The sequence below is a fragment of the Amblyomma americanum genome, chromosome 9 (assembly GCF_052857255.1).
Source record: "Amblyomma americanum isolate KBUSLIRL-KWMA chromosome 9, ASM5285725v1, whole genome shotgun sequence".
Classification (NCBI taxonomy): Eukaryota; Metazoa; Arthropoda; class Arachnida; order Ixodida; family Ixodidae; genus Amblyomma; species Amblyomma americanum.
In genome coordinates this window covers 24,970,184-24,995,819 of record NC_135505.1, presented here as the reverse complement: position 1 = coordinate 24,995,819, position 25,636 = coordinate 24,970,184, and the positions used below count along the sequence as shown (strand labels likewise).

The 25,636-nt window shown below is 47.9% G+C and overlaps 1 protein-coding gene and 1 pseudogene across 1 annotated transcript in view; one reads left to right on the top strand and one right to left on the bottom strand.

Annotated features, from left to right (window-relative positions):
- Positions 1 to 821: 821 nt before the first annotated feature.
- Positions 822 to 25,636, bottom strand: part of LOC144105346 (acetylcholinesterase-1-like) — a 34,438-nt gene continuing 9,623 nt past the window's right edge. Inside the window, exons 2-3 of the mRNA XM_077638490.1 lie at positions 21,535 to 21,631; positions 822 to 1,508 (exon numbers count right to left, since the gene is read on the bottom strand). Coding sequence (XP_077494616.1) covers positions 1,242 to 1,508; positions 21,535 to 21,631 — 364 coding nt within the window. The 3' untranslated portion in view covers positions 822 to 1,241. The remainder of the gene's footprint in view (positions 1,509 to 21,534; positions 21,632 to 25,636) is intronic.
- On the top strand, positions 13,506 to 18,953 carry LOC144105062 (uncharacterized; annotated as a pseudogene).

The following is a 25,636-nucleotide window of genomic DNA, read 5'->3' as shown; positions in this document are numbered from 1 at the left end:
TAACCTTTTGGGGCTTTCCCTGGGACGCGCAACTTTTTGGACACGGCTAGTTGTGGGGACGTTTTTTGGATGCGTTCGGGAAAAATGAGCACCTACTCGGGAGATTCAAAATGTCCTGATGGGCTATTTCTGGGAGAATTTGAGGAGGTTTTGTGTTTGTTGGGAAACGGGCCGCTGTGGACGCCTTTTGAATTACCCAGTATGCTGCTACAGATTTCACCAGAGTTGAGAATCCCCTTTATGTTTTAGGTATTAAACGCTCAATTTGAATGGTTTCACAGCTGTACAAATCGTTCAACGTGGAAAGGAACGAAGTTTGAGCGTTCGAATAATGCTTACGGCATGATTATGCGTGACAATGGACACCCGTTCTTGTTTTCCAACCAGTTTTTTTCTTGGCGTATAACCTCCGAAACTTTTTTCGAGTTTCAGTATTGAAGCAACCAAAATATTCGTCGTTTAGTGCAATCAGGATGTTTCCTTCTTTATTGACGGTATGTGTACGTGCGAACAAAAAAAATTGGGGGATACTGAAGCTTAGCCTTTAAGGTGTGACGCGATATCGGTTCCTCTTGCCCACGCAGACACAGACACTGTATCCTCGTTCACAATCACAATCATTACGTGCAAGACCCGAAGACATAAATATACAGGCCTGCTTTGAAGAACCTGCCTGCGTGGCGTAGCGGCAGCGCGTCTTATTCGCAACCTGAGAGTCAGCGGTTTGCGATGCGCCACTGGTGAGGCTGGCGCCATCTATTGGAGCCTTTTGTAACACACGATTAAAAAATGGCGCTAAAGGAACATGAAGCACGGAAAAAACTACGCAGACAAGCGTTATTTCTAGTTCAGTATGCTGTTTTTCTTGTAACAATTATCGCTTGTCTGGGTCGTTCTTTCTGTTCTTCATGTGCCTTTTGCGCTAATTTTTTCATCATGAACGTTATCCAACTCGCCCAACTTTCCGCACTCTTTTTGTAACAGCGACCATTTAAAGCAGTCGGTATTTTCCCGGCACGACGACGGCAACGCCGACAGCTTCTTTTTTGCAACACGGGGCCTTTACGCTTTCGGGTAAAATTGCTAAGAGCATTTGGTGTCTTCGAGGCTGTTACGCCGGAGCGAGAGCCGCCGCCGCCGCCAGCATCGGTTTTCTGTCGATATGATATTCTGCATTTCACCGACGATCTGAGTTTTTCAAGACACTAATCTCGAAGATACCTCTACGATGAGCACGTAGGCTAAACCAGCACCCTGGCACTAAGTAACTTGCCAGCGTTGAGAAAGCCGAACGCCCCCAGTCGGAAGTTTGGTGCCACGACGACAATCTGTCCAAGGCCCGCCAGCCAGCGGCCGTCGTACGCGTTGTTGCCTCCGGTCTGGAATTCGCGAGAGGCGAGGAACACGAGCACCGTACGGCGACAGCCAGGCTCCGAGATGGCGGTGCACGGTGTCCACACATTCAGGTGCAGGCAGTCCTCGCTGGTGCCTTGCTTCTGTTCCACCTCCTGGAAGCGTCACAACGCCACAACGGTTGGAGCACATGCGTATTCCGAAGACGGCAACTGTGAAGGCGAAATGCCAATCACTTCACTTCACTTCTCTTTATTCCCTTAAAGGCCCCGGGATTGGGGGTATTACATAAGGGGTGGGTTACATGTATAAATCAGATTTAATGAACAAAGAAAACACGTAAGGTACATAAATTATTCGCTGTTAAATATAGTCTCTAAACAATTCACAAATGTTGATGGACAGGTGATTGCGGCGATGTCGTGCGGATGGCTGTTCCAGTCGGTGGCTGAACATGGAAAGAATGACGACGCAAATGTAGTAGTGCCCGTACGAGGCCGGGCAACTTGAAGGGGATGACCAATGCGGGGGGAAATGCGTGTCGGCGGATTGATGTAGGGCGGATGACGAAGTGAGCTGTAATAAAGTTTATGAAACAAGCACATACTAGTGATACGACGTCTACAAGCTAGAGATGTTAAGCCTGCCTTTGCTTTTAATGATGATAGACAAACATTATATGAATAGCACGGATATATGAATCTTGTGACTCGACTTTGTACTGATTCTAGAGAATTTGTTGGATAATTTTGGTTAGGGCTCCAAATAGCAGAGACGTATTCTAATTTAGAACGGACAAGTGATTTGTAGGCAAGTAATTTTACGTTTTGTGACGCATGGCGTAGACGTCGTTTTAAGAATCCAAGGTTTCTGTTAGCGGATGATATGACTTTGGTCACAAGCGCGTTCCAGGTTAGATCATTGGACAATGTTGCGCCGAGATATTTAAAGTCTGAGTTAATTCTACCGAGAGGTCCGAGATTTTATACGCGAAGAGGAGAGGATTACGTTTTCGGTTAAATGACACGAGTTTACATTTATTGGGGTTTAGTTCCATGAGCCATTGGTTACACCAGTCCTGTATGCTGATTAACTCATTCTGGAGGGCGAACTGATCAGAGGCGTTGTTGATTGTGCGATAGATGACACAGTCATCGGCAAATAATGCGGACGTTACAAGAGACATGCGTTGGTAGGTCATTAATGTATATTAAAAATAATAGCGGGCCAAGGACTAATCCTTGCGGGACACCAGATGTTACCGGAAGAGAACTAGAGGCTTCATTATTAACGTAAACATACTGGGTGCGGTTAGCCAGGAATTCGCTTATCCACTGTAGTATGTTAGGATGAAGGTTTAACCATGGAAGTTTTAGTAGCAAGCGTTTGTGAGGTACTCTGTCAAAAGCTTTCGCGAAGTCCAGGGATATTGCGTCAGTTTGAAGGTTACAGTCAAGGTTCACATGCAAGTCATGGAGGAAAATAGCCAGTTGTGTATCGCAAGATAGGTTCTTACGGAAGCCATGTTGAGCAGGATGAAAAAAATTAGTCAAGAAAATTCATTATGCGGGAATAAATGACATTTTCTATGATTTTACATGGCACACTTGTTAAAGAGATGAGGCGGTAGTTAAGGGGCGATTCTTTGTTACCTGACTTGAAGACAGGAACAACCTTCCCCACCTTCCAATCGCTGGGTACGCTACCTCTGGAAAGTGATTGTGAAAAAGTTTGGATAGATACGCTGCGGAAGCATGGCGAGTATATTTGAGGAACTTGGGGGTGATTCCATTAGCACCCGCAGAAGATGACATCTTGATATTTTCAATAATACATACAATGCCGTACACAGAAAACATGATTGAAGGCATATGCAAAGTCGGGTTGGCAATGGCGGTAGAAAGTGGCATATCAGTTTCGTGTGTGAAGACGGATGAGAAAGCGGTGTTAAAAATATTTGCACATTCTATGCCACTGGTCATCTCGCCAAGTGGGTTAGCTAGTGTGATTACCGGCGCCTGTTGAGGCTTTAGTACTTTCCAGAACTTCCTCGGGTTATTTGTTTGGATCTTAAGCAGGTCAGTTTGGAAAAATTCGCGTTTGGCATTACAGACATATTGCAGGTATGTGGATTCGGCTGCGTAATATTTGTTCCAGGCGCATGCGCTTGGGTTGCGTTTTGCTGCACGGAAAAGTCTCTTCTTTTTGTTTTCGAGTGTATTCAATAGCATTGAAAACCATGGTTTGTTGTGACTGGCACGAAATGTGATGGTGGGAATGAACATCGCGGTGAGTTCAGCAATTTTAGTTTTGAAAGTAAGCCAGTTTCCCTCAAGTGATCGATTATCGAAACAAGTATCAAAGTTAGGAAAGAACGCCATCAAATGATTATTAATTTCTTCGTAATTCCCTCGGTCATAAAGGCGGATTGTTTTATGGAATGTTTGGCGCGATTCCGGGATGACAGTGAAAGTATCGTGTAAAACTTTGTGGTCACTAATTTCGCGGAAGTAAGTAAGCGATGATAAACTTTTTAGATGATCAGTTAGAATAAGGTCCAGGATGTTGGAGGATTCATGTGTGACGCGTGTGGGTTCAGTTACTAACTGGGTGAGATTGAAATTCAAACAAACGTCAACAAAGTTCGTCATTTCGGTGTTGCCTGTTGGTGTTAGGTTTAGCCAGTAGATTGATGGGTAATAAAATCGCCAAAAAGAAGAATGCGCACGTTGGGATATTTGCCGGTTATTTGACTTAGACTATGGTTAAACTGTGAAGAAAAGATTGGACTACTGGAGGGGGGTCTGTAGCAGACGCCTAGTATGACAATTTGTGGTACAGAACGACAGATTACCCATAGTATTTCCAGCTCCGATTGGATATTAATAACAGAACAAGGCAACAGCTGGTTAGTGGCAATAACAACACCTCCTCCTCGTGAGTCCTTGCGGTCCTTGCAAAAAACGTTAAAATTCGGTAAATCAGCTAAAACTTCCGGGTCGGTGACGTCGTCTGTTAACCACGTTTCTGTTAGTACGAGTATATTGATGGTAGATGATGAAACAAGATTACAAATGTGTTCACGCTTTGGGAGGAAGCTACGTATGTTGGTAAATATAATAAATATTTAAAAGGAAGATTAGTAGCGCGACGATAAGTCGTATGCTATGAGATTTCATGTATCGATGGTGATGACTCGTCGAAGGCATAGCGTTTAAAACCGATGCACGAGGTTTTGTAGCGCAGGGAAAATTTAGTGGTAGTAGCTTTGGCAAACTTTACAAGGTGCTTTAGCGCTTCTCGGACAGGGCGTGAAAAGTCCTCCCCTATGCTGTAATCCGTGCCTTTTAAATTACGGCCGTTTGAAAGAATCAGCTCCTTGGTTTAAAAAAAATGTAAATTTGACTATTATGGTTCGAATGCGGTCAGGAGAATGGCGCCCGAGACGGTGAGCCCTTTCAATTTCTTTGGGGTAAGTGGATAAGTCTAAGTGATCACGGCAGAAGCAGAGGACTGTTTCTTCAGATTCGTAGTATGTTTCGGATGCATTCTCAACTTTAATGTTGTAAAAAATTAAATTGTTACGCCGCGAGCGATTGCCGGAGTCATCCAAATGGGCTTCTATACCTCGGATTTCTTTGGCTTAATAAATCAACTTCAGACACTGTTAATCATACATACTAGAGTCTCTTTACGGAACCAGAAGATCACTGCAATTTGAACAAAGAGAGTACAAAGTGCTCAATAAATGTGATGGAAGTACACTTCAATTACTTCAGAAAAAGTAATGAAGTAATATTAAATTTCTTTCTTTTTGTCGATGTATAGAAATCAGTACACGGGTCAAAACGATTACAACCAATTCAGGGTCTTTGATGTTTTGTATCGCAGGAGAAAATGACATAAATACTGCTCTGATTTTTAGAGACAAAGGTAAGTGATAAATTTTTTAACATAATGTCTAAAATATATGATAATATGCAGCAACAGAGTAAAAACTCTATAGCTAAATTATTAGGTGAGAAAAGTAATTGGCTGCACCTTTCTGGGAAGCAAATAATACACTTTAGCTTCAGTACAGTAGTTTATTAGAGTCAATATTTTATTAAATTCAAGTCATTTATTTACTGCCATATCCGCTGTTAACCTTCGAACTGCGCATGCGGAAATGCATGCATGCTTAAGATTCTCTTCGTTGGAACAAAGCATTGAACAAGGTTTCCTTTTCTGTACAGGGAATTGGGGCACCGCTGTATTGGAGATGTTACCAGCAATTAAGAGTGGGTAGACCTCAACGGAATGAGAGGCCGAGATATTTCATTAAAGAACTGGTATTTAGACCTCACATTTGGCCTGTGAAATTTAATCCACTGGTATCCCGCAACGCAAGACGTGTGTTAAATGCTCATTACCTTGGTAGTCAAAACGTGTTCATAAATTATGCTTTCATATGTTGATGGAAAAGAGGGTGATGTAAGAGTAATATAAAAATTTTTGTTCCATTCTTTAGGTGCCACAAATAGTATTGCCTGCAATGCTGTGCGCCGTGATACATGACAAGCAACATGAACGGAGAGTAAAAGAGCACTCTACATACACATGAGTGTATAGAATATATACATGCGCACATATGTAGGTGGGTATGTGTCACCTTTGAAGTGAGACAGTAAAAATGGCGAAAAAGAAATAGCAGGAGAGGCTCAGGTGGTCGGGTCGTTTTGTGAACAACCATTTCAAGGAAAACAGCGGCGCTCGTCGGTTCAGCGGAGAAACCGCCTTAGTTGTTGGCCTGTCCAGAAAATGCGGTTTGGTCGAGAAGATCGCGACGTCACAACCACTCACCGGTGTAATTCGGTTGAGGTTTAGGGAGGTTTGACGTCCCAAAGCTACTCAGGCTTTGAGAGACACCGTAGTGGAGGTCTCCGGATAATTTACACCACCTGGGGTTCTTTAACGTGCACTGACGCCGAACAGTGCATGGGCCTCCAGCAGAATTTCGTCTCTATCGAAATGCGATCACCGTGGCCTGGATCGAACCCGCGCCTTTCAGGTCAGTAGCCGAGCGCCATAACAACCATAGCACCCCACAATAACCCTGTAGTACAAGCATGATAAAGTCGCTACAACGTTTCTCAGTAGTCTACGGGGTTGTGGCGTTATTCCAAAACCATTGCCTCTGAAGAGAGAAAAGCAACTGTGCTGAAAAGAAAAATGGTCCAGCCGGGACTCGAACCGCTGCCCGTCGGGACGCCGGGTGCGCTGGCCCTCGACAACTAAAGAACGTTGTTACGATTTGGTTGAAGGGAGGCAGTGCGATATGCAAAGAGGACCCAGGCCATAGAAACTTTAACGCTATGGAGCTTAAATCTCCCCCGAATTTTATTCTTTTCTTTTATGTTCGACGTGTTTTGCGCATACTTCTTTGAGAATGGAGACTGCTAGCTTTCCAGAGTGATTATTCGATCGATCAGAAAAAGTATTTTGCACGAAAATGACACCCGTAGACTGCTGGAAGGAGTATAGACACCAAATATTCGCTTGCGTATTTTATTCTTTCAAACGATGCGCTAGACATTCGTATACACTGAGCACCCCGTGGCATTGGTTCATGAGCGCTAAGTAATTTATAATTGAATTTCTTCTTGAAGCTGTTTTGGTTTCGGTTTCATCACTCGAACGATGACTGTTACGCGTAGTTGGTGTTTGGTTCACATGACGTATTAAAAATTGGCTACATAATTGCTGACAGGACGTTTTTTCTCGTTCCAGGTGTTGGAAGAGGCTGGCTTAAATGTCGCAGTTAATTAAAGTAGCATATCAACTATTATATTAGAGCTTTTCTAGAGGATCACGTGAGAAAAACATCAACTTCACCGCAGTAGTTCGGACGATGAAAACGAAACTGCTTGGGAGAGGGAATTCAAAGACATTATTTATCGGTTGGAGGCAAATACCGCCCCGTAATCCATGTGTTCTCATGTGTCACGCATTGTTTGACAGAAGAAGACGCGCAATAAAATTAGGTGTCTATAGTCCTTTAAGCGAAGCCGAATCTATTCTGTACACTAATACGCTGCTTACATTTCTTTAAGTAACAGCTCTCGAAGTATTCGCATAACAATATTTGAATACGACGGTATCACTTAAGACTCAGGTGACAAAGCAGCTTGCTTAATGATGCCAAGAACCATTCTAAGGTGGCAACGCAGACACCACCTTACTGGAGGAATAACGTCAGCGGTCGATTGTTGGAAGGGCAAGACAGTGTAGGCCACACGCAACAAGACTGCTCGCGGAACGGATAGCAACTAGAGCTGCGCCGGGAGTTGAGCCATTGCTTCCGCGCATTCTCGTGAGACTTTAAGGCAATGCGCTGGTTGTGAAATGTAGCCATAAGCGCTGTGTTCACGACGACACGCGCACGAGTTTCGTCGGACAGCAGCCACCATGACGACCAGATGCTGCAGTGAAACAAAGGCGCGAAAATTAAAGAATGCCTTTAGATTTCCTCGTTGTATGCGGAGCGTTTGAGCTGGCTGCCTCGAGCCCCATTGTTATATTGCAGCATGTACAGTCGGGGACAAAAGTATCTGGACCACGCATTCCTCAAACGCACCCTAGAGTTCCACTGTTAGCCGGCGGCTGGAGATCATACTTGTCCAATAAGGTGGCGGTTTGGGCTTGTTGGTAGTGCACGACATATAAAATAGCGCAACAGCAGACAAGGACATCGCTCGTGTGTGTTCTTTCATGTCATTGTATGCTGTTGCGCTATTTTATACGTCATCACACTTGTGAAGATGAAAGTACAAAATTTTTCCTTTCACCTGCACCAGTGTGGGCTGCAGCCGCCGACTGCTGCCAGAGCTATTGGATTCGTTTGAATAACACGTGGTCCAGATACATTTGACCCTGACTGTACATACCGTTTCATTTAGAGTGGAGCCCTTTCCCAGGTTGTGCGGCGCCGTCGCCGTTGGCCTTGTCACCATGAAAGCGTACTAGCACAGCGAAGCATGAAAGAGAGCGAACGAAAAGCACAGCAGAAAACGTAGCTACGGCGATAGCGAAGAAAGCGCAGGGAGGAAGTAGAAGGAGAAGGGCACAGAGGAGGCAGGCGAGAGCTGTTCTATGGTCTGTCAGAGTCTCTCTGCATCAGCTGCTGCTCTGTCAGAGCGGAGGCGCGCCTCTGCGCACCGCAGAAGTTGAGGCTTAGCTGAGGTCAACAGCCGCCGCAGTTTCGCACTGAATTTTCTGTGGGCGATCGGCTAAGGTTAAAATTCCTCAGTAACTATGCTCAACTTTCGCATTATGCAGTATAGTAATCGTTGGCCATGTTTTTTACTCAGGAAATGACGCACTTTCTTGATTCTGACGAAAATTGAGAACGCTCAAAGGGATCAGCGTGAAGCAACCATAGCTGCGCCGGCCGGTCGGAACTTCCGTTCCCTTATCCTCCTCAAGCCGAGTCGATTCGACGCTTACCGCGTCATACCGCAGTGACCTAAAACGAAACTAAAGCTCCTATAGCGACCAAGTAGAGAAACCAGCGCGACACGACACGTACACAACAAAACGAAATCACAGGAACGAAGCATAAGCGTCGGTCTTGTGATTTTATTTTCTTGTGTACGCGTCCTGTTCCGCTCGTTTCTTTACCTGCATGTTGCCATGCACTAACTAGCCCAACAAGCTACGGTTCTCCTATATAAAAATTCGCAGCCAGTTTTCGACTGCACATTGGCACGACACCATGATGCGTGCGTTGCATTTCGATTTCCGGCTGCGAGTGTCAGCAGCCGCGATGTGGCGGCTCTCGATGGCCCTGAACGCATAATTTTATTCAAAGCCATTATTCCTTGCGGCTTTTTGCCGCGGGCTCGCGGTCAGTTGTAGAGGATTCGACTTCCGGCCGCAGATAGCGAAGAACGCGTTTGCGAGCGCGCTCCTGCCAAACCGAACTGCTATCTACCGCTTGCTATCTGGGACACTGCTATCTGAGCCCGTCACCGCCTCCACAGTCCGGCCTGCTGCCGGCGGCGGCCTAGGGGCTACCCCGTCAGTTTTTCGTTTTTATTCTGGCATGGCCTCGCCGGACTACTCCGAACCAATAAGCGTCGCTCCCGAGGAAATGAACCTGCAGGCACCAGGAAACTCGGCCGCCCCATCAACGCCGGGGACTTCAACGGGCAATGCGGCCGCCGCTGGCATGCATCAAAAGATGCTGCTTCTGCCGTGCACCAACCCCTTCGCCTCACTCATGAATCTCGAGGACCATAACGGCACTGAAGGGAAGTGTGAAAATTCTTTTCATCAAGTTCTATTCATTTCTACTGCGCCAAATGGACAGAAATGAGCACGAGGCTCGTTAGCGTTGACGACAGACTGGCAGCGCATGCACTACCCGCAACATGCTCAAGAAATATCCTCAGGCGACAGGCGCAAGTCCAATGCGCTCTACTCCCGTTGCCTCTCAGGGCGAAGCGGGCCTCTGGAAAGAAGTTACTTATCAAAGGAAACAACAGAACTCCACGAAAGACACGCCGACGCTGATCGACAGGGCCCCGCAGCAAATACCAGCACACAATAATTCTTCATCCTAAGCAACCGTGCCGAATCATGCATGAGCACTTTATACGGATAGACAGACTCATAAAGCGCCATGTTGCGGCTCATCTCCGTCTCTCTGAGAAAGATGCGTTACCGGAGTTTTTCGCTCGCTACTTAAGCCAGAGCAACCAGCTCGCTGTTTACGCGGTGGAACCCGAGGCGCGAAATGCACTTCTTGCTATAGAGTCCCTGACATTCATTGGAAGCTAGGGACGTGCTATTTCAAGCATACGAAACCGCTGGTCATAATCAGATCTGAGGAATCATAGAAACGCTGGTGATATTACTTCTGAGAACTAATCAACTATTTGCATCGACGCAAGTGCAAAATCCTGCAGGCGCGCCCAATTGGAGACAAACGCACCGACATGATCACTTTTGAAGGTACAGCCTACCTTACAAAGTCGGACTGCGGCCATTAAGGTGCATGTTTTTTCGTACCGTCCGCGAGTTTCGATTTGTGATATATGTGACAAGACTGGGAATCGCAAGGTGCAATGCCCCTACGAGGGGGGAGCAAGATGCTACACCTACGGTTTGCGGCAACACGGAGAGGGCACGCTATGCCCTAACGCAGAACCGAACTGCCGGAACCGCGGTGTTTCTCATTTGGCCATTGCGAAAACTTCCCAAAAGGGCGACTACTCAACGAAGAAAATGCGCAGAAACGCAACACGGTTACAAAGCAACGCAAGAAAAGGCAGGCACAGGCACGTCAGCAGAGCCAGCTCGAGAACGGAAAGGAAGAAAACTCGACCAAATCGGTCGCCAAGGTAACAGGCGCAGTTTTGACACCGACCCAAAGGTAGCCCTCACACACTTAGAAAACAACCAAAACACCCACGCTAAAGTTGGTGAACAGAGTTCTCCTCGAGTACTCGCCTAGCAAGTTTGTCTAAAATTCGCCTCGTGCGCTCGCCAAGCAGTCTGCTTCTGAAGGACCGTCTCGAAAGGAAGTAGCTCAGCTAGCGACAGCGTTCTCGAAGATCCGCGAGAATTCATATCTTCCCGTTCCAATGACACCCAAAGATTACGAGCGGCGTATTGATCAACGAATGGCACAATTAGAGCAGTCTGTCCTTCAAAGGGTCCAAGAACTTATTAGCCGGGCCATAGAAACAAGCGTCCACGCCATCATGAAGCGTCTTATGCTTTCGGGCACGTTCCCTTTCGGCACTACTCATTCGACAATCGCGGCAGCACCCGCTCTACCTACTCCTCGGGCAGTACCAAACTTGACTGCCTCTACGCAACACAGCTCACCTTGACTAGCTATTCAGGACCACTGCCATGGGCAACCAACCGTCCTGCAGTGGAACTGTCGTTCGCTTCGTAGCAAAAGGGCGGACATGATCGCCCGGTTGTTCAGCAATCAAGACGATAAGTGTCCATTAGTTATCGCCCTTCCGAAAGTCAACGGCCCAGTGCTGCGAATAGTGGGCTATGACGGATACGCTCTGTCTCAAGGTCTCGCTGCACTCGCAAAAGAGCACTGTACGTGAGGAGTGCAGCAGTGCATGTGCAGCTAGACGCGCAATCATGGTGCAACGCGTTCCAAGACGTCGTTAGTCGCCGGGTACAAGTATCACTACAGCGCGCAATCCTCGGCTTCTCCGTTTACACCGCTCCCAAAAATACGAAGAATAAGGCTAATCAGGAGGCATCATTTGATCTCAGCTTCATCGCCCTTTTTAAAACGATTTATCCGCAAGACATCATATATACTCTTATGCGTAGACATCAACTCTCAGCATATCGCATAGGGATACAACACATGCAGCTGGTGAGGCAGACGTGTCATGCGAGAAGCCTCGGAGTACGGGCTGACACTTCACAACACACCCCAAAACAAATACTCGTCTGGGATAGACATGTCACCAAGCAGACACGTCACTTGACCTTACCTGGTGCATTCGTCCACAACTGTTTCGATGGGAAGCGTTAGACGACAGCATGGAAAGTGACCATTTTCCGAGACACACGTTTTCACACACGCCACGCGAACACGAAGATGAAGCCAGATGCCACTACGAGGCTAAGCCATATCACACAATGGTACAAATACCGTGATATACTGGCGCAGCAGCCTCCAGCCAGGCACATTAACCAGCTGGTGTCACAGCGGTGTGAAGCCAAGCGGAGAGCCACCAAGAGCCTACGGGTTTCTTCTGACCACCCTGTACCTGGTCGACATTTGCTCACCTTATAGAAGGCGCCGGATTCTCGGACAATTCAGTGGTCTGGCCATACTGCGTACTACAAAAGAATATTACGTAATATAAAACGCTCCATAGAAAATTATACTAATAGGCTCGCATCACACCGCTGGATGGAAGTTTGTGACTCCATCGACGGGCAAAATCAGACGTCTAAAGTCTGGGCCATCCTGCGTTCCATCCTCGGCCAGCGCAAGACTAACGAGGGGGCGGTGCGCGTTGCCCTTTGAGAAGGAATCAGCGCTAAGGAACCCGCCGAAGAGGCCGCTCAGGTGTTCTTCCCGCAGCTGTCGTGCCCCTCGGACACCACGTACGAGAAGGAGGAGCCTTCCGAGGAGAGCGACCTACTTAACAAGCCTCGCACCATGCCCAAGCTGGAGCATGTCCTGCAGCATGATAATGCACGTAGTACTCCGGGAGGCGATCAGGTGTGCGTGACCCATCTACGTAATTTACCCCCCGAGTACAGGCAAGCTCTCCTCGCAGAGTTCAACCGCGAGTCTGGGATGACGGGGGATGCCCTCCACTTGGAAGTTCTCCGTGGTCAAACTCATTGCGAAGACTGGCAAGCCACCACATGCCTTATCCAACCTCCGTTCTATCTCCTTAACCTCTTGCGTCTGTAAAATTATGGAGAGCATGGTCAACGTACAATTAATGTGATACCTTGCAGATCACGACCTTTTGACCTCTACATGGTATGGATTCCACCCTGGACTATCTACACAAGATGTACTGCTACGCCTCAACGAGGACGTCCTCGACCCTAACTCGGTTCACTTACGGGCTGCTGTCGGAGTGGGCATATGCAAGGCCTTTGATGGCGTCCCACACAGCACCATCATGACAAAAGCTTGCGACCGCTGACTGAGAGGAAAAGTATACAACTCCATAGCTCGCTTTCCAGAGGGGCGGAGCTACAAAGTTCAACTTGGTCAGCACTCCAGTTAATTCACCCCAACTTAGTAGGTGTCCGTCAGGGTTTGGTGATCTCCACAACACTGTTTAATATAGCTATGCACCAGCTACCGAGGCATCTTGCGGACGTACCAGGCCTGAAGCACACGGTTTATGCTGGTGACATCACCGTGTGAACACATGAGGGGTCAGCCATACATAACCAAACAGGAAGAGAAGCGGTCTTTTAAACTTTTCATCAGCTGCCAGCCCATCCGATGTAAGCCGACTATCCGAATACTTGTCATGCACTTGGGCGAGAACTGCAAAGCTAACACTTGGGCCCAACGCGTCACAAAGACTACAAAACAAATTCTGCACGTTTTACAAAAGATCAGTAACCACACCAGCGGAGTACACGAACGTGAAATGCGGCAATTTATAGAAGCTTTTCTCGCCGCCCGCCTCTTGAACGGACTGGTGTATCAGCCTGTTAACTGTACGCAGTTGCTTTCGCTTGACCCTTACTTAAAGAGCCCAGACGCATCGCCACAGGACATCCGAGGTACACACGCCTTGATGCGCTAAAGAGCTCCAGCAAGCTCAATAACCTCTCAGTGCTCCTCGACATGTACACCCACGCGCAGCAGAAAAGACTTCGCGGCACAAACGCCGGGCGGCGCACACTATTACTCCTCGGGCACGATGTACACACATTGCTCGTTTTTCACATCAAGACACGGTGGGAAACTACGCCACTCAGAGAGGGAGGGGAAGCCACTTCCACTACATATGGATGCGCATTGTATCCGCCGTGCACTATCTGCCTTATCGTTACAGCGCACTCACTGCCTTATCATGTCGCGCCCGTAAGATTAATTGATCAGGGATCAGTTCGTCTGGCACGAACGGCTAAAAGCTACGCGGGAAAATGCTTCGAGAAAAGCCTGACGAGGCTGAAAGCTGAAGAACTTCGCAAGGTGGCACAATCTCTGGCACAACGAAACAAGGTCTGGAAAGCTGCGGACGACCGCGTCGACGAGGTTTCAAGGCACGCGCCACCATCGCGAAGCAAAGGTACGGATGAGTGCAGTAAGCAGTACCATTGCAAAAAGTCTAATCGACAGCACAGACCCAGGCAGTGTCCAGCGTATGGGAAAAGGTGCAATTAATGTCGCAAGCTGCGCCGCTTCACGTTGTGCTGTCAAGAAACGTCTAAAGTTGGTCATGTGAGCGAAGACAGCAGTGACGATGACTGACATTCTAGAAGTTGGAACTGACAAAAGACGCACCAAAGACTGGGTAGTGGAAGCTAAAGTTGCTGGAAGAAATATGCGTTTCAAAGTAGACACTGGGTCGCAGGCCTGCCTGCTACCGTTCTCTGTACCGCAAGCTTCGAGAGACTGAAAAGTTACAGCTTACAAGTGCGGTGCGGCCAGCTTACACCCGAGGCGTCATAACTCACTTCGGGACGATGACACAGGATGTAGCTATTGGTAACGCTTCCACCACCGTGAAGGTTTTCGTCGTAAAGAATGACCGTCAGGCATACTTGGACTGGATGCAAGCTAAGCCTTAGGACTTGTCCAGCGCACGGTGGCCACTGTAACTGCTTCGTAGTACGAAGCAATTAAGGATTTCCGACTTGTCTTCCAGGGGTTAGTCTGCCTGAAGCGACCCTGCTGCATGGTCATGCAACCGTCACCTGTGCTAGTCGTCCAACCAGCCCGGCGGGTTCCGATGTCCCCGCGACAGCCACTTCAGGAGAAGATGCGAAGAATGGAGCGTCAGGAATCATCGTAAAAGAGGATGGCCCTATAGACTGAGTAACATCCTTGGTCTTTGTCAAGAAACAGGATTTGAAACTTAGGGTTTTCATGGACCCAAGAAAAATAAACGAGCACGTAAAAAGACGACATTACCAGCTCCTAAAGCGTGAGGACATGGAAGAGAATTGGCCGACGCAGCGTACTTTAGCTGTTTGGACGCTAATTATCGTTTTCACTAGATGCCACTTGACGAGAAGACGTTCAAAATATGGACCTTTTCTATCCCCTTTGGAAGATACCGTTATCTCCGGTTGCTGTTCGGCATTTCATCGGCTCCCGAAGTGTTTCAAAAACAGATGAGCGAAATCATCGATGGCCTTCCAGGCGTACATGTGTACGTCGCCTATATTTTGGTCTGGGGCGCAACCAAACAAGAACATAATCAAAGACTAGTGGCAGTCATGAAAGCCGCTGGGAAAGGTTGAATAACGTTCAATGCAGAAAAATGCAAGTTTGGCGTCACTGATGCGCAGTTCTTAGGTGATATCATCCCGTACAGGGGCATCTAGCCAAACCCAAAACTTGTTAAGCTTGCTGCAAATGCCCGTGCCTAAGACCAAATCCGATGTTAAACGCATGCTCGGTGTGCTGAACTATTTTGGTAAATACGTTCCGCGCCTGTCTGAGAGCGGCGTCTCTGCGAGCGCTTATCAAACCGCATTCCGAGTTCTAGTGGACTGAAAACCACATGAGGGAGTGGAAAAGTGTCGTACAGATTCTAAGCACGATGCCCGTGTTAGCCATCTTTGATCCCCGAAAAGAATCGAAGATCACGTGCGTTGCTTGAAAAGACGGCATAGGTTCAGCGTTGTTGCAGTGTCCCAACGGCCAATGGCGGCCCGTGGCATATGCATCTCGTGGGCTAACGCAAGCTGAGCAGCGTGATGCACAAATTGAAAAAGAGCCGCTCAGCATTTCATTTGGCTGCGACAAGTTTTATCCGTTTGTTCACATACAAAAGATTCTCATCGAGACAGACCACAAACCTCTCATGTCCATAGCTGCAAAAGGAGTATGTGACATGCCTCCCCGCCTAAGGTTTCTTTTTAAAACTTCTCAAGTACGGCATTGTGTTGCAGTATGTCCCGGGAAAGCACCTCATCTTGGCACACATGGCTGTCAAGATCGTCTGTGGTTGCTCAAACAAGACGAGACCATTGGCGCCACGGACGACGTGGAACTACACGCAGGTGCTGTTCTGAGCTCTATGGTAACGGATGGAACACGTCAAAAGCTGGTAAATGCAACAGCTCAGGACGACTGCCTACAGGCAGTCATCTCTTGCCTGTTAACCGGCGAGAACATCGAGGGGGAACTAAAGCAATTTTCTTGTGAGTTCTCTGTCGAAGATGGTATTTTGTTGAAAGGCATGAAAGTGGTCATACGAAAAGCATGCGGCGTGGTATTTTAGCAAGAATTCATGCTTGGCATCTAGGACTGGAGAAATGCAAAGAAAGGGCTCGTCGTCTCGTTTTTTGGCCCGGTCTCAGCAGTGATCACGGTTTTGATCCTGAGATGCCCCGGTTGTAGCGAATTTGCATACAAGCAACCGCAAAAACCACTGCTGATGCACCCAGTCCCTGGATGTGCGTGCATGGTATCGAGATGGCGTAGATATTTATTTCTTTTTGAGGAAGGATCTCGGCCGCAGCGGTTGAATTTCGATGGAGATGAAATTCTAGAGGCCCGTGTACTGTGCGACGTCAGTGCACGTTAAAGAACCCCAGGTGGTCGGAATTTTGCGGAGGTCTTCACTACGGCGTCCCTCATAGCCTGAGTCGCTTTGGGACGTTAAAACCCCATAAACCAAACCATCGTTTTTAGGAAGTTCTTACATCGTGGCGTTTGATGCGCTTTCGAACTTCCCAGAAATCGAAAAACTTGCGGACACTACGGCAAGGACAGCAATCGCGGCACTGAGTGCTATGTTCGCGGGGTAAGGCGTACCGCTTGTGGTGTGCAGCGATAATGGCCCCAGTTTGCAAGCCACGAGTTCGCAGTGTTTGCAAGAGAACACGACTTCGCTCACATCACATCCAGTCCTCACTATTCACGGTCCAATGGACTGGCAGAGAAGGGTGTCCAGGTTGTGAAGTGTATCCTGAAACAAAAGTGAACGCTCACGGGAAGACTTCTGGCTAGGTCTGCTGGCCTACTGCTGTGCGCCGCTGGAAGACAGCCGGTCAACTGGGGAACTTCTTCAAGGCAGATGCCTGAGAACTAATCTTCCAGATTTTGCTGCTCTTCCGACAACTGCGGTGAAGAAGTGCCTTCAGAAAAGAAGCGAAAATGCTCTACCGCCTCTGGCTAAAGGTTCGGGGACAAATCGTGGTCAAAAAAAGGTGCAGCCTTCGACACTATTGCTCCCAGGTCCTACGAAGTGCAAGTCGAGGATCGTCGGGTCTTTAGGCGCAACAGACGGCATCTTCTGCAAATCCGTGAGAGGTGTGCAAAATACATTAGTGACGACGATGGTGATTCGCTCGAGCGTGAGCCAGTCGAACGCGCCCAACTGCTGCAGACATTTCGCCTGCTGCCACAAAACTATCACCTGCTCACTCACTCAGGCAACAGCCCGCCATCGACAGCGCCGCGTCCGCAAGTGCTGTGCGCCACATGCCAACACCTCCTGAGCCAAAACCGGCCCTAAGAAGGTCAGCTCGTACAGTCAAGCCACCGCAACGACTTCATTACGATTCTGAATTTAATCAAGTACTCTGAACTTTGTTTTCATTAAATCTCAGAGAATGTATTGGACGTGCACTATCTGCCTTATCGTTACAGCGAACTGGCTGCCTTATCATGTCGCTCCCGTAAGCTGTCCGCTTAGCATTGCTATTGCCCCGCCCCATCACCTACATAAAGGCGTACCAATGAACCCTACTCGTTGTTGTTGTTCCTGCCACCATGTAGTTGCCTCCGTTCTCAGTTTGACACACAACACGTTACATTCATCAGTGAATGTGGCGCCGGGCTTATACCAAGAGGCATGCGAAGGCTACGAGCTCACTCCCCTCAACTGAACGTATTGTGTACACGGACGCTGCACTTCCTGCAGACGGCAGCAGCCACACTTGTTATGCCAGTGCGTGGTACGACCAGACAGCCGAGAATAAGGGCCGATACCACCATACATAGGTAGGTAAGTGATTTTGATTAAAATATTAATACAAAAGAGGCGAGGAGACAGGAAGAGAGAATAGAGAGAGGTAATATCAGCAGAAGCGCCATTCTGTACCCGAGCCACTTTAGACTATTTGGATTCGGGTCTCACAGTTTCTTCTGAACCTAATCCAATTCTCCACCGTGTGTACACGGACTCTCAGACGGCCTACCGGGCATGCACCAGCGTTCTTTACACAGACCCTGTAATGCAGAAGATAAGGCATAACGCACGCCTGCTTCGCGAACGTGGTCAGCCCGGTATACCATCCATTGGGTCCCCACACTTTGCGGTACTTCTGGAAACGAGAAGGCTCATAGACTAGTGCGCGCTCATCTCTCTGCCGTGCTAGCTAGAGCTTCCGATACTCTTTCTCCTTCCGTCGCTACCACACCTTAGGTTGCAGATACGATCGCGGAAAAGCTTGTGGTGAAACTACATCTCGCCGCATACCTCACGGCGGTGGGCAACCCCCTCTCTATACCTTCACTTTCCCCGATGGTACTCGCGTGACGAGAATCGGTCCTGCTGCGGCGGATTCAAACAGGCACCATTCTTACTCCTTTCTCGTTGCACCATTTTCATCAGGGTGGCACGACGCCACCTTTATCTGGTTCCTGCTCCAGGTGAAACTGCCGTACGGACCTGAACCACATTTTATGGGAATGTCCTCTCTGCACACCACCTCGTCTTCGAGCTCTTGCCACCGTTAAGCGTGGACTATGGCCTTCTTCTATTTGGACCTGGGCGTGCCCAGACACCTCGTCTCCAGATCGTGGCATCGAGCTCTGGCGGGCACTCCTCGTGTTCTTCCAGGCATCGGTGGCGCCGCTGGTCAGCGATCGGCTCCGCAACGTTCACGATGGGCACGCAGCCTCCACTTAGCTGCCTCTAGGAAGTTTTATTAAAACTGAGGCATCCTTACCCCTTCTCCTTTACAGTGCCCCCTCCCCTTCCACCGTAACGCCTACTGCGCATTCTATTGTGCAACAAACGTGGTTTCTGTGGTGTCCGGAATTATTACCGCAGTCGTTAATGTGCAGGCGCGGAAAAGAACAAAAGGCGTGCGCCGCAACCGACGCGCGGGCTTATCTCGACCAGCCACGCATCGGCGAGCATGTGGCAATAAACGTCGCTTCGCCCCTGGAAACTTGTCTGCTCCTTCGCATGAGCCGCGCAACACAACAGTTTCAATCAATCACTCCTCTGTATGTAGAAAGTATAAGTGAACCCACGCTACAACGGCAAGGTACTTCCGTGTCGAAATGTCCGAACTTTCACTGCGAGTTTAGATGAACAGTAATTTCTGAATGTTTAATAGGTTTGTATAGTTTGAATGGTAAAGTGTGGTGTATATCGATTGAACATTAATACTCTTCGCAGACTATTCCAATTGCTCAATATTCACGCATCCACGATTTATAGGTTCATATATTTGTACAAGGATGTTCCGTACTTGAGCGAATTGAGTAGATATACTTAACAATTATGCGCGTGTTACTCTGCCTTATGTTTGCTTGTGAAGTACCTCCTCGTGGTGCTTGCACACTTTGCTCAAGAAATGCTTTAGGCGGGCCTTGGTAGCTATTAAAAATAAAAACCTATCGGTGACCCCAGTGAACAGACTTCCTGTAGAAGTGAGCTTACGCGCCACTTGCGATATCACCGAACTGAGCAAGTGGCGCAAGGAAACTTAGCACTAGCAGCGATCGCAACTCAGCACACAGAACCCGCAATCGCGTGCATGTCTACGAATCGTGTTCTTATTCATCATTAATAAGTCATGCTCTTATGACCCTGCTTTTGAGGCATTGTTGCTATGGGCACATTTAAATTATGTCCAGTATTTTCTTACTTGCAACGCCTGAGACAGCCTCCAAAACTAGAATCATGCAGCTGCAAACACTGATGATTATAAAACACACAAAAGGGACAAAGCCACAACTGATGAACCAAAATATGCACCAAAATTCCGCTTTTCCAAGCCGTCTTAGAAGCATGGAAAAGTAAGTTTAAAATCAATTTAGTCCAAAACTTGACCACAGAATAGCTGCGTTCTACCTCTACCGTGACTTTTGAGCCTTCAGAGATGTAGGTAATCTTTCAAGAGACCATAATTCAGGATTTATGGTCCTCTAGGCTGAACTAACTTCCTGTCTCATTATTTATGAAGGTAAGCCCAAGAATGCAGACAAGCTCACCGGTTCACGGGTCACTTCCAAGCAGCGATAAGGAGAGTGAGCTGCCTGCATCGATACAGGTGTGATGCAACCCTTGTGTGAATAAACTGAGAAAAATCTCCAGAAATCGGTTGCCACGGAAGAGATCGCAGCTTGTATGATCGTATAAATATGCCCTCGGCTAGTTGCCAAATCATTACAAGGACTCGGTTATGCACTTTCTCCGCTGAGTACACCCTTTTCGGAAGAATTTGCATTCAAGCTCCAAATTTCTCGGCATTCATGAACTTATACTCTGTCTCACAAGTAGTTTGCAGCACTGTGAAAGTAGAGCTCTCTCGTCCAATAAGGGCCAAGTAAGAAAACAAATAATCCCTCAAATACTGGCGAACTGTTGTGACTATCTTTTAGATATTTATTGAACCAATTGAAAAGGTAGTTCAGGATGGGGTCCTGAACTTACATTTAGTTCTCTGATTAAATGAGCCACAAACTCCCCACGAACACAGCACTGCGGATGCCTGCTGCTAAGTGGCGCGGCGCCAATCGTAATTTTCGCGTCCACTGAGTCGGACAAATTTTCTGCGCGCAGTAGTTCAAAACTGGTGCTTTTTCCTTCCAAGGTATGGAGCCACCATTCGCGTGGGGAGGGGCTAGATGGAGCACATCTATGCAGCGCGCGCCGTTCTGATTGAACTAGTTCTCCGTAGCCTTCACAGTGCTGCAAAGGTGTTGTAGGATGGAGTATATTTTGGATATCAAGTCCCTTTTATTTTGAATGGCCTTTTTTACAGTGTTTAGCAGTTTGGGAAACGTTTGTCAGTTTTGCGGCAGTGATGTTTGGCGAAACAGTACGCCAAGGTGATTGGTCAGTATGCAGCGATGTCATGCATGACGTCAGTGCGATGTGCTACGCTGAGTAGCACCAGCTAAGTAACATCGTGACTGAAAGCAACTGACTTGCCACGCATTCTACCAGAAAAGAATGCAAATAATAGTAAGTATACAATGTTACAATTATGAACAAGTCAGCTGCAACTGATTATCAATTTACAGTTCAGTGCTAACAACTGTGCTACGTGTGTTTTTTCTTTCACGAAAGAGCCTAAAGAAAATTTATTCTGCTTTAACATTAATCAGAAGGAAGGGACCCTATCTTGTTTCCAGGGCTAATGCACTGCCGCTCTTTTGCTCGCAGAGATGAGCTGGTCAATATTAAATACGAAAGGGATGTGTACAGTTTACTCCGAAACACTCAAAACATGTGACGCGACGTATCAACAAACCTGCTGTCCTTCTCTGGACGCCATCTGTACGCAACCAGGTTTTGGTTCTCGTGCTTCGAAGAGGATGCCATCCTCTTCCGCCACGGGGAGAGGCCGGCTGCGAAGAAAGGCTTGCATTTATACGGTTGTCAGTCTACTCCAGCGCTCCATCTACTGCGCCTACAATTCTGGGCGCTGGAAGGATTTTCTCCCACCAAGTAAAAGTGTAAATTGTGCAACAGTGAATGATCGCCGACCGTATATGGTTATCCAAAAGTCCGCTACGGCCGACTGTGGTCATCATGCAATCGCTTGTTTGTAGACTATTACCAGTACCTGCACAAGATCGTGGCTCCTCTAGCAGAGAATACCACCCAAAACGTGATAAATGCACAAGACTTTAGCGCGTATATGATGGGTGTGGCCCTGAAGGAAAACGACGTGCAGCGTTTCATTCGTCGTGTTTGCCGTTCGCCACTGTTCTCATGAAGCTAGCAGTGGACACCTGAAGGCGGGTTCTGAAAAAAGACGAGGCGTTTCAAGATCAACAGAATATGCACCAAGCGAACTGTGCAAACTGTCCCGATAATGTTTGGAATTCACAGACCACGGAAGCGCAGCAAGTCTTCAGAACTGCAGTGCGAGTCTCTATTTCTGTCACCTCAACCAATTTAACGGTTAAAGCAACTGAGTCCTGAGTCTTTCAAACCATTCTGCAGAAATCCAAGGGGTTTCTAAGATACGTTCACTGCTCTTGCATCTTGGACAAGTGTCATGTTCAACTATACTTGAAGCACATCAATGACGTGTAACCTTCAGTTGAGCGCACCGTTGAAAAAGAGACTGACGGAAGCATCGTTTTCTTGGACGTGCTTGTGAAGCCCTCCACGACCAGTTAATCTTTCTGCTTGTAGAGGAAGCTCTTGCATTCGGGAAGGTACCTGGACTTCGATTTAGCACATCCGATTGCACACAAGCGATCTGTGGTGACATCTTGGCTGAATCGAGCTACATTCATGTGACGATACCTGATGTCAGATCGTGGTAGCTGGTCACGTACTTAAAGGGAGCGAATACTAAACCATAAGGACCAAAATATTTTCCACACAGCGGAAAGCTAAGGTGCTGTATTATTCGACAGTTTTATTGTAGAGGCTGTAGGAAATTTTTATCGCGAATTTTTAAATCAATGCATGCGCTCGTTTTTATGCATCACGATGTTGGAAGCCATGATCACCGAAAGCGATGGCGATTGCATGTCAGAAAAAGTGCTTTACCAAAAGATAATTTAAATAACACCAGGCAGACAGTAGTAAAATATATTTAGTCTTTAGGGTAGCATCAATTTCAGTTTCCACACTTAAAGCTGTTACGGCACAGCGATTTACATTTCGTCGACGAAGGCTTTGGTAGACCGTGGTGTCCGCTCTATCCAAGAAATTCAAAACACTGTGGCACCATCTAGCTACAGAAGCTCAGAGTGCATGGCGAACAATGCGAAGGGAGCATTGGTTTTAATCGAAGGGCGAACTGGAGAGAGTGTAGACTATAATAAAAAAACATGTTGAACAATCCAGAAAGAAAAAAAAACACTGTGTTGAAAAAATAAGCAATATTTTACCGAAATGTGGTCACATGATGGGCCGCACTGATAATGGGGGGTTTCACTGGAACATGAATTTTATGCGATTTTCAGTGCCGAATTAAAATTATAAGTCCTCATTTCCTTTTTATTTGCAGTGCTCAATTGTTACAAATTGAGTCATGATCTTTTTATTCCAATATAACCTTAAAACACATTTTGGTGAGTGTTCTGTTTTTTCATACGTATTGAATCAATGGAAAGCCTCCGCTTGCCTGAGGGATCGCAGCTGATAGCAACGTCGTCATCACAGGCTACGCGAAAAGTTAGATGAAGAAACCGGTACCGTGTGAACGGCGTGGTGAAAGGGCAGATCCCGGTTGTTCACAGCGCTAGCTCTTAATGTGAAGATTTCCGGGAAAGTCGTAGTAGTCCCGCAGTTAGAAAGTACCCGCTGCGACACGTTTCGTCTTCGGCACCACCATGTTGCACTGAAAAAATGGCTGTGGTTTAGCTGGAGTTACGCGATAGCTACAGCTGGCCGAGTGGTACTCGCTCAGCCGAATTGCAAAGTCAGTCTTTCGCCGCTGCGTTTCGCTGGTCGTTCCTTCTTCATCTTCGTCCCTGGACGTGGATTCACTCTCTCTCCCCGTCACACCCTCTCCACTCCTCCCCAACTGAGTTTCGCCGGCGCGCCGCACCACCGGCAGCTGCCACGTTGGCCACGGCGTCGCCACGCTGAAGGCTCGAAATGCTAGCGTAATGTTGGCGCGCGGTGTGCACACCAGCTGCGTACTGCGAAGTCACTCCGCGCATGCGCACAGCTGGCGGAGCGGTGGTGCCACGGCTCAGCGCGCAGCCACGCTGACCTCACGAAGCGGCTGGCGTAGTGTAGCTATCGCTACAAAAATATATATAGAAGAGTGGCGTGAAAAGACCACAGGCTAGATCGAATGCAAAGGAATAACGCATGAAGGAACAGAGAACAGGTGGGAACAAGCGGCATAAAACATTGTTGGCGCTTTCTGAGAAGGGGTGCCGACAAAACCCACGACCGTCTTAATGATAAACGACTGAGTCAGCAGAGGGCTTCCGGTCCATCACCAAGCGCCCTGGCCCTGCTCTTCGATGTGGCCACCAGTGAAGAGGGCATCGAAAGAAGACATTCGTAGCCTCGTCTCTAGAACAAAGCTGCTTGCAATGTTGCCCTGTTATCTTCCTTCAGACCTCTCGTGTGGGCTGTCGCGGGGTTCGAATGGGCCTAGGACGGGAAACTTGCAGGAAGGCCGGAGCAGGCACGAACTTTGACGGAGGCCATAATACCTTTCTTCTTCGAAGGCGGGAAGCACTTACATGGGCGGCCAGTTTCGCCGTTGGCTCTGGCAGAAGACCGTGTGTCAATACCATGGACGAACAACGTCGGGGAGAAGCTCTCACCAGAGAGGCAGCGCGTAAGCGAGCTGCCTGACCCCGCAAGCGTGAAGAGGTCGCACCAACAACGCCACCGCCCAACCGTTCAAGGAAAGAGGCGGTCCGAGGCTACTCGTCTCAAGCGCGAAGACCTCGGGATCGGTCAACGAGAAGCAGAAGTCAGCCGGTAGAAAATTCAAGGCCCAGCTCTTGATAACAAGGCTAGGATTCAGCTGTGTGCAAGAGGCAGAAGCCGCCCCCGGCGACGCTTGGGTTCAGAGGTTCGTGATTGAGACGCGGGTGCCGATCAGTCCCGACACGTTCCAGGCTGCTTGATGGCGACTCGGTCCTTTGAAAGCGACTTGATCGAAAACCCCTTCATCTTTGCGTGTGCTGTTAGCGATCAGTGATGGTTTGAACAAGAACCTGCGCCGTTAAAGGCAAATAAGTTTGAGGGGATTATACCCGTTTTCCTGGTAGCGGATGTAACATCCTTTCCGGTTGTCTCCATATACAACGCTCTTCATCTGCACTACTTTGCGTGTATCAAGAACAGTGTTTTCATTTAGATGGATCTGGTGAAAACCATCATTAGCCTCCAGGCGTGAGAAGACGCGTTCATTAGCAACCTCCACCTCGATTTCTTCCTGCTTTAGCAGTTCAAAGCGTTCGCGTTGAAGTGGCTTGTCGCGGACACATGCATACTCTGATGTGTCCGTACCTTGCACAGAGAAATTTATCCAGGTTTTAATTCTTTCCTCGCACGGTAATTGAGTGCAATGATTCTTTAGTGCCTTCCGCCACATCCTGATGTTCTAATAATTTACTTTATATTCGTTGTGTTTGCGTTTCCTCCTACTCTGTATTAGCCTGTCAGTTCTGCAGTATTGAAATAAATAAATAGATAAATCCAGGTGGGCTGCGAAAAGTATCTTTTGGAAATGCGCTATTCCCGGAGCCATGGGTCAAGGAAGCTTGGGCGCTCAAGTGGAGAGAGGTGCTGCGTATACAGTTACTGTTGCGCCGTGTCTTCGTCCCTGACTGAGCAACACACTTGTGTCGTCAGGTGCAATATTCGTTGCGGCAATTATGGTGGTTTCGGAGTCTCTAATTCGACTCCAACCTTCTGGT